Here is a 9,451-nt window from a genome sequence, read left to right as displayed (position 1 = left end):
GTATAGAAGAAGAGGTTCACGTGAGGTCACGTGAGGTCATTGAAGTATTTATTGCCACGTGTCAAAATATTTGATTGGGAGCATTGAAAGGCAAATGGTTGTAGGAGGAAGGCGAACGTGAACGGCACTCATTGAAACAAGTTGTAATGAACGGCTGAGATGAGATCACCGACGACAGTAATCATAACGGTCGTCCAGTTCCACCAACTGGGCCCCACACCCAACGCCAATTGAATTCCTCTATCTTCCCTATTTATCCACCCTTTCTTTAAGCCCCAAAACGATCTCAACTCACATCAACACAACACAACCCAACCCAACCGAAATTAAATTACGAGTGAGAAATCGACGGTCAGGATTGAATCGGAAAAATGTCGTGGCAATCATACGTCGATGACCATCTGATGTGCGATATGGATGGTCAACATCTCACCGCCGCCGCCATTATCGGCCACGACGGTAGTGTCTGGGCCCAGAGCTCCACCTTCCCTCAGGTTCTTTCTCCAACTTCCTTTGCTGTTTTTTTCCCCTCTTTTAGGTTCGTGTTGGATCTGGGTACTTTCGATCATCAGTAATATGATTAATTGGTTTGGTGCTGGTGGAATAGGGACTGTGTTCGGGATCGCATCTGATTTTTCCGGGAAAATCAAGTCCGTAGTCCTGTAAATCAAATGGATATTGTCATTTAGTAAATTTACTCTTTTTCGAATTCATTCACAGGATCATTAATCAATATGAATTGGAAAATGGAAATCATTATGTTAAGTGGATAAATTTGTTAGGTTCAAATTTAAGGATTTCTGAAGAGAATTGATGTATACAATTATGTTTGTGTTCTTATTCCGGAGCATAAATAATTGAATTTAATGGTTTTTGTACATTTGATTAGTAGTAACGATGAGTGTTTTGTGGGAATATTTATTGGATATTGAAAATTTGAAAAATGATCCATGTAGCTAAATCTCATGTTGTTAGATCTTATCTGAGTGTAGACATGAGAGTTGAAAAACTCAATTTTAGAACCAAGTTGTGATAACCTTATTCGTTGACCTATAACATTGTTTTTCATTATTCAACTCTGGTTGATGCAGTCAGTGACGAAGTTTCATTCTTTTCTGCAGTTTAAGCCTGAAGAAATTGTTGCAATCATGAAAGATTTTGATGAACCTGGGTCTCTTGCCCCAACTGGGTTGCACCTAGGTGGCATCAAGTACATGGTTATTATGGGTGAACAAGGAGCTGTCATTCGTGGAAAGAAGGTTTGTCTTATTGCTTGGTCTTCACCCAACAATCGGTTTCTTTCATTTTGTGATATATAAGTCGTAGTTTTCATATTATAAGACCCCTATTTTCTTTAGACTTGATGCTTGTTTGAATAGGTATGTTTTTGAAGCGGTCATTGTTTCAAAAATTAGCTATTTTTGTATTAAGTTGTTGCTTTACAAGCGTCTGAATGTGTATGCACGTAGCTGACATGATAAGTTGATGACAGAGTCATGACAACATGGGTGTATGTGCGTGTGTGTACATATAAATTGGATATACAAATACCGTAAGCATTTACATGCACTCAGGACTTTTATTATGCAAAACTGACCAGAGAATATTTTGTTTGCTGCTTTGTCAAAGTTAATGGGTCACGTTGTTGTTTTGCCTTTTGACTTTCCATATCCTAAACCTATTTGTTACTGTTTCAATCAACGATTCCACGTCCTGAATTTGATTGATGCTAAAACTATTAACCTTTAAACCTGGCATGCCCTCAAAGGAATATAACAGATCTTTACGAGTCCCACTTGTGGACCAACCACACGGCAAACCTTTTTTATCTACTTTAAATTAAACACAAACACATGGATGCCAGTTTGCGTTTGAACTTTTTTAATAAAGTTTTATTAGCGAACTGCCCCCCCCACTATATGACATCTTTAGTGAATTATGAGGTCCATTATTTCTTATACCAACAGTTGCACACCCCACTTACTGCTACTTCCACTTTTCTTTTCTTTTCTTTTCTTTTCTTTTCTTTTCAAAAAGAGGGGCAGAGAGAGAGAGAAAGAGAACAGATCATAGTAAGAAGACCCCATTTTTGTCTTTCTGTTTTGCCATTTTGATGTTGAGCATGAACAAGTCTATTACTGATGTCGTTTTATGTTTCAGGGTGCTGGTGGCATCACGGTGAAGAAAACCGGTGCAGCTATGATTATTGGCATTTATGATGAGCCAATGACTCCGGGACAATGTAACATGATCGTTGAGAGGTTGGGAGATTACCTTATTGATCAGAACCTCTAAATTGTCTCAGGCTCAGCAGATTTCCATCTTTAGATCTTTCTATGTCATGTTTTGGGCTTGCATTGTTTTCCTGCTTTGGCCTTGAATTGGTACTGAAGTTGTTCCTGAAATAACCGTTTCTGGACAGAAGCAATGATATATCCGTCGTCTTAGGATCGTTCATTTATTTCTTCGAATTTTCTCATTTCTTTGATTTGTGTATTTATTATTACTATTCAGTTTGCTCCTATTGAGTATTGAGTCAACTGTTTTCTTTTATAACTTTTGTGAGTCTTTGAACTCTCATGGCAATTGGTATGGTAAGATAAAACTATTATATTTGGGATGATTAAATGAAATAATATTGCATCATTTTGTACTTCTGTGTTTGAGGAATTGAAATTGGTGTCATTGCAAAACCCGCTTTACTGGAAGGGGTCTATCTTACACTTGGTTTATATTATTAATGTTTATAAAATTGACAAAAAAATATTATAATTCAGTAATAGCGAATAATACCGAAAATTAATTAACTCACTAGGTAAGGAGTGATTTTTTTCCCTTTAATGAAATCATATAAAATATTAGAAATATGAAATTGATAAGTGTATTTAAAAAAATAATGAAAGAATTTATTAGTTTACTTTTTGGAACAAAATTTTGTTGGGAATTTATTCATTTGGTAACCTGTATTTTTGCGAAGTATCGTTTTGGTACCCTCTATTTTGAATAATGATCATATGGTACCCTGTATTTTAAAATTATACCAAATTAGTAAACTAGAATCAGATTTGATAGATAAAATTTTATCAATATAACCAAACTGTCACCAGTTATATGTAATTAAGTGATAAAATTTTAATTTGGAACTCATATAATTGAGAACAATTTGATTAAATTTGAGTTTAGGATACCAAATATATACGATTTTAAAATACAAGGTACAAACTGTAGTGGACAAAATTTGTCTTCAATTAAAGCCCAACTAGTCAGCCAGATTAGCTCGCCAGGCCCAATAAGCAAGTAAGGCCCCAAACCAATGTAAATGGGCTCAGCCATCCAAACGAGCTAGCTGGTACCAGGCCCGAGTCTGGGTGCATTCAGTCAGTCAGGGACATTGAAGCAGTCAAAATACACGCCCCTCTTCCCATGAAAATCGGAGGGAACCACTAAGAACGGGTCACACGGGCGAGATAGACGAGGGGACAACGGAAAGAAAAGAACGACTATAAGAAGACCCTCAGGGGTTGAGAATGGACATCTGATAACCATTTTTACTCTACTTTACTCTCTTACTGAAACGAAGTACTACTCTCTCCAAGCGATCTAGTCAAGCAAGTTGAATCAGTCAGCCTGGTCTGACCTGATCGTCGGATTTCGCCGTCGTCTCTGCCGTCACTCTGACCATCTTACTACTCATCCATCCATCATTATATCATTATTTTCGCTATAGTTTTGTTACTTTCAATTAGCTTTCGTTACAACCCGACTAACTTGAGCGTCGGAGTCCCTTTGGCTGACAACCCATCAGTGCTCCCAATTGAACTCTCGTCTCTCTCTTTGTTCTTGACAGGTTGCTGGTGCTCGTCTAATCAATTGTAAGAAATCACATCTACACTAACTATGTACGATTTTAAAATACAGGTTATCAAATGAGCATTATTGTAAACATAGGGTACCAATATGATACTTAACAAAAACACAAAGTACTAAATGGTTACATACCCAATTTTGTTAATAAAGTGTGTTAAATAATATTGTCAAAAAAATTTGTGTTAAATAAATTATTTGTTAAAAAAAACTTTCCTAAAATATTTAAAAATATATATTTCATTTTTTATTTAAAATAATTTATTTCTTTAACCAATTTTAAAATAAAGATTTCTTTCAAACTTTGAAATAATATTTATGTTTTATTTAAATAAACTATTTACATATTTTAAAATAAAAAATAATTCCAAGTAAATAAAGTGAAGGTACTATTGTATTATTAAAATCAATTTTTACCAAAAATTGTTCAAGTCACTTTTTTTTTTTAAAAGTTTGGTAAAATACACATATTATTTTTTATTATTGATACCATAAGAGTGTAAGTGGGTATTTAAACAAAATATAGGAGTGTAATTTGGTATCTTAAAATTATGGGGATGTAAGTGTTGGATTTTATGCCCTTATAAAACTATCTCGGACACGTAACACGATTTTATATAGCCCATAAAAATAAAGTTGAAATCATATAGCTTGACAATCGTGTTGCTTGCTTACTTTATTACATGATTATTGAAATAATATAAATATTTATAAAATCTCGAACATATGGATAATTACAATTATAGTGACTACGTCACAGTCGATTGTAATTGTAATTATATGTTCAAAAGAACGAGTCATAAGATTAGATCAATGCATTGGATTTTCACTAATTAGTCAATCTACGATATGATCTACTTACACATTTAGAATGTGATATCTTGTCCAAGGCATTGAACAAGTAGATAAGATCGGATGTATTTCGTTACATCAGACTAGGACCGATATTGATTATTGATTAATAAATAAGTATCGTTGTTATCGAATCTAATATAGATTTAGTCGATCTTAATTCCGAGTTATAATATTATGCTAATTATATTATTTAAATCTTTTGAGTTGTTCGCTACCGGCTTACATTAATGTGTAGCCCTAGACTGATCATGAATACACCCTTGTCTACTGAGTATGGGGTCAATCAATGTAGGTGGAGAGGAGATTCTTAGGAGTGCTTATTCTCAGCTACAAGATGCTAAAAACAATGTTGAGGGAGTGGACAATTCTGGATTTTGGCGGAAGTTATGGCAGCTATAAATCCCACCAAAAGTTGAGAATATGCTTTGGCGAGCTTGTTCAGGTTGCTTGCCAACAAATGTTCAACTCAGGTCAAAGCAAGTTAACATCCCAATGGGGTGCTCATTTTGTCGTAAAGAGGCGGAATCGATTCATCTTGCTCTGGTAGATATGCACAGAGCTACTGGTACAGATTTACTATTGGTACTGTTAGGAGTGTGTGGAGCAGCTTTATTGAGTGGCTTAATCTAATTCTATCTAGAGGAAAGGATTGTGTTTGGAAAGAGGCTGCTATGGTTTGTTGGAGTATTTGGAGAGCTAGAAACTTACAGGTTTGGAAGAATAAAACGACTACTGCATTACAAGTGGTTGTGTTAGCCAGTGCTAATCTTAACCAATGGGAGAAAGCACATGTTAAGGAAAGTGTGTCTTCACAGGTGTCGCTTGGTCCTAAGGAAGGTGTAGAACACTGGAGCAAACTGCTAGATAACACGGTTAAGGTCAATGTCGATGCAGCCTGTTGAGTAAAATTTAGAGTACACAACTCTAAACTTACTAATATTGGATCCAAACAAGTAAACAAATTACTTGTATTATACCACAATAAAAGGCACTACAACACTTTTTAAAAATCACTCACAATTTGAAGAGAAATAGACACTCAATAGGAAGCTCACAACTTACACTCAAAATACCACACTAAGAATACAAAGACTTATTTTTTGAGGATGCCTAACCCAAATGCAAGGGAGGAAATTTATAGTCCTCACCATGCAATCTACACCATACAAATATTAAATTGAGAAATAATCCTAGCCATACATTATTACCACATTCTACACACTTCTCCTAAAAAATCTACTTTCTACATCTTTCTACAATTTTCTCTTAAAAATATCTTTCTTCCACAGTTGTTGAGAAGCTTCCATTGTCTTGGCTTTAGATAAAATGAATTGGACTTTTATTTACATTTGGGCTTGGACATTTAGACTTTTTGGGCTGACATTGATTCTTAACGCAACCTTCTTTGAAAACCTGGGGAGTTATGGTTTTGTGTGGCTCATGACAGTAACGGTGGCCTAATTGACACCTTTTCAGATTGTAGGCCAGGATTTATTCAACCTGAACTTGCAGAAGCCATTGGAATGAAAGAAGTGTTGAGTTGGATAAAGACTAAGCAGTGGCCATCGGTAATAATTGAGTCAGATTGTTTAACTGTTGTGCATGCCATCCGTAGTCCTAATGTGATGGCTTCATCTTTTGGCTAGATTATTATTGATTGTAAGAATCTCCTATCTAGTTGTCCAAATGTCATTTTATGCTTTGTAAAACGGTAAGCCAACCGAGTAGCTCACCATGTGGCCAGAGCTTCTTGTATGTCTACTAATCGAATGGGAAGGGGAAGTGTTGTATCCCCTGAACTTTTGTCTCTGTTATTGGACGATTGTCCTGTTGAATAAAACTATGAAGAATTCAAAAATAAAAAAATATTTTTTTTTTAGCAAATGCTACCATAACAAGTATAAATTTTCATGGAAAATTTACAAAAATACACTAAAAGTTAAAAAATATATGAAAAATACGGTGCATTACAAAAATACGGAATTTTTGGATAAAAACACGGAGTGGAAAAATTGTAAATAAAAATGTAAAATACAATTCTTTTTAATCAACGTTTACAAACTTGTAAATATCTATTGCAAAATTGTAAACATCTGTTACATGTTTGTAAATAATATTTACAAAAATCAGTTTTAGAATTGTATTTTTTTTTTACATAAAACTTACGAACAAATTCGTAACTAATTTTTTTCTTTTTGTACCAATAGTTTACAAATTTAGTTTCATAACTAAGAAAGATACTTTTTGTAACTAACATTTACGAAAATAATTTATTGTTAAGAGATCGTAACCAAAATTTACATAAAAATAATATATCTTTTCATATTATTATAATATTATACCAAAAAATTACAGAAACCATCATATTTATACTATACAACTCAAAAATATAAATTTAAGATATTCATTATTTATACAACACTTTATTAAGGGAAATCTACACAAATACATTAAAATATAAAAAATATATGAAAATCTATTACAAATTTGTAAATACTTGTTACAATTGTAAATTTTGTTACAAATTTGTAAACATCTATTGCTAAATGGTAAACGATTTTTACATTTTTGTAACTAATATTTAAAAAATTAGTTTTAAAAGAGATTAAATTGTAACTAAAAAATTTATTTTTGTAACAAAAGTTTCTTAAACTAGTTTTATAATTAGAAAATATATTTTGTAACTAATATTTACAAAAACATTATATAACTTTTATTAGCATAATTGTAACAAAGATTTATAATTCTAATTTAAAAATATTAAAATAATAATATTGTGACGATCATTAACTATATTGTAATATATAATTATTAAACCAATAACTAATGTAACTCATAGATATTTTTTTTTTTTAGTAATCATGGATATTGAATTCAAAAGCAATAAATAAAACATAAATTTATTTAGTTTGATCAATTTTTTTAATTATTTATCCTTTGTTATTTTTATAACATCTCTCAACATATATACTACTAATTTATTGATTGACTTAATTAAAATAAGTTTATTTTTAATAGTAATATTATATGTTTTCTTAAAGCAATATCATAATTATTTTGTCTATATAATGCTCTGTTAACCTATTTAAATATCAAGTAAAAAATAAAATATTAAAAAAAAACAAAAAAAGAGATAGAGGGAAAAATGTAGACTACAAAGACAAAAAAAATAGAGAATATTAACAAAAAGATAAAATAAATTTAGTTGATATATATTTATATGTAAAAGTAGCATATTATAAAAAAAAAACATTTATACTACAGTTGGAATTATTGGGTGGGTGATTCAGCAAAAAAAAAAGAATTAATTTGTGAATGAAGACTAAAACAGAAGTCATAATTATGTCGCAAATTAGAGAAAGAATAATTATACTTTATATTGGGTGGGTGATTCAGCAAAAAAAAAAAAGAATTAATTTGTGGATGAAGACTAAAGCAGAAGTCATAATTATGTGGCAAATTAGAGAAAGAATAATTATACTTTAAATTTATAATAAATTTATATAACCGTATATTTAAAAAAAATTTATCAAATAGGGTACAATTTGTAATTTTCCCAATTTTCATTGGGTGATTGGTGGATTATTGGTGATTCGCTCTTGATGGTCCAATGTCCAGCAGCGACCCAAAAGCCCATAAGATTAGTTTTGGTCTTGAAGATCAAAGATTTTCAATTTAATGGGCTGTTGAAGGCCCAGTCATTATATCGTTTTAAAAACCCTAACCATCCTGCATCTGCTTCTATATATACTCCCCTCCACAACCTGATGATACAGTCAGTACCCTACCCTCCGCGCCTCCTCTCTTTTGTTTCTTTAGAAGTTAATTGTTTTCTACTTGTTTATATTTGGTTGTGAATAAATCAAAGCAGGAATTGTGTGTATCGGCGTTGTGCTAATTTCAGTGCATACTTTCCGAAAGAGTTTCCTGCAAAATTAATTTGGGGAAAGTGGGCAGTTGTGTTTCATTTTCTTTGGTTGAAATTCAACAATCATTTTCCCCATATCTCTTTTAAAATGATTTTCTTTCAATCTTTTTTCTATATGTATATATATATATATGGATCTGAGATGCTTACATCGGTATATTTCTCTCATTTTATCATCTATTTTGCATAAAGTGTGGTTATTTTGATTAATTTTCCCGAAGTATATTTTTATATGGTCTCATGAATGATATCTATTTGCCAGAAACTTGTGCTTCATGACTTCTTGAAATGGTTTCTCATGATCTTTATACCAATTATTTATGATTAAAAGGTCTCAGTTTTATGACTTAAATAAGATTTTTTTTCTTTTTATAATAGAAAAAGGTTTTCAATATCTTTAAATGGTAACCAAACAATGTGGGCTATTTGTCAAAAAAAACAAAGTGGGCTAAGCATTATCTTCTATATTAGTTCTCAATCTATTTTAAATGATCCTACTGGTGGACGATGGCGATTGAGCTTAATTTCTTTTACAAACTAAGGATTTAAATGATTTAAATTCAACTAAAACTGGGTGAAAATTATTAAAATAAAAATATTAATTAATTAATTTGATTTGATTTGAGGCGCAAATGGGTTTTGTGCGCTGTTCAATGATTGTTCCGGGGTGGGCGCAAAGTGTGCATTTTATCTAGTTTTTCAACACTAATCTCATTAGTAATGTAAGAATTTTAGTGTTTAAAGAAAGTTTCAGTATTTTAAAATTTGATACGACTATTATGGTGACAGATCAAAAGGTTGAGA

General features: G+C 31.9%; 1 protein-coding gene and 1 non-coding gene across 2 annotated transcripts; both read left to right on the top strand.

The window, feature by feature from the left end:
• Window positions 1-275: 275 nt before the first annotated feature.
• LOC133794374 (profilin-3) lies at window positions 276-2,653 on the top strand. The gene is made up of 3 exons (XM_062231595.1): window positions 276-494; window positions 1,122-1,259; window positions 2,161-2,653. Exons 1-3 carry the CDS (start codon window positions 372-374, stop codon window positions 2,293-2,295), a joined length of 396 nt encoding a protein of 131 aa, XP_062087579.1. The 5' UTR covers window positions 276-371; the 3' UTR covers window positions 2,296-2,653.
• Window positions 2,654-8,583: 5,930 nt separating this feature from the next.
• On the top strand, window positions 8,584-8,727 carry LOC133799191 (small nucleolar RNA snoR135). Its single transcript, XR_009876386.1, has one exon. It is a non-coding gene; the product is annotated as a small nucleolar RNA snoR135 (small nucleolar RNA).
• Window positions 8,728-9,451: the final 724 nt, after the last annotated feature.

The sequence above is a fragment of the Humulus lupulus genome, chromosome 8 (genome assembly GCF_963169125.1).
Source record: "Humulus lupulus chromosome 8, drHumLupu1.1, whole genome shotgun sequence".
NCBI lineage: Eukaryota > Viridiplantae > Streptophyta > Magnoliopsida > Rosales > Cannabaceae > Humulus > Humulus lupulus.
Note: the sequence above shows the minus strand (reverse complement) of the source record. Positions and strands in the feature narration are given on the sequence as shown.

Excerpts from the sequence above, each read along its gene's own strand:
- LOC133794374 (XM_062231595.1), top strand. The coding sequence starts at position 372 with ATGTCGTGGCAATCATACGTCGATGACCATCTGATGTGCGATATGGAT. Across the intron at positions 495-1,121 it reads AGAGCTCCACCTTCCCTCAG|TTTAAGCCTGAAGAAATTGT; the intron begins GTTCTTTCTCCA and ends TCTTTTCTGCAG. Across the intron at positions 1,260-2,160 it reads CTGTCATTCGTGGAAAGAAG|GGTGCTGGTGGCATCACGGT; the intron begins GTTTGTCTTATT and ends TTTATGTTTCAG.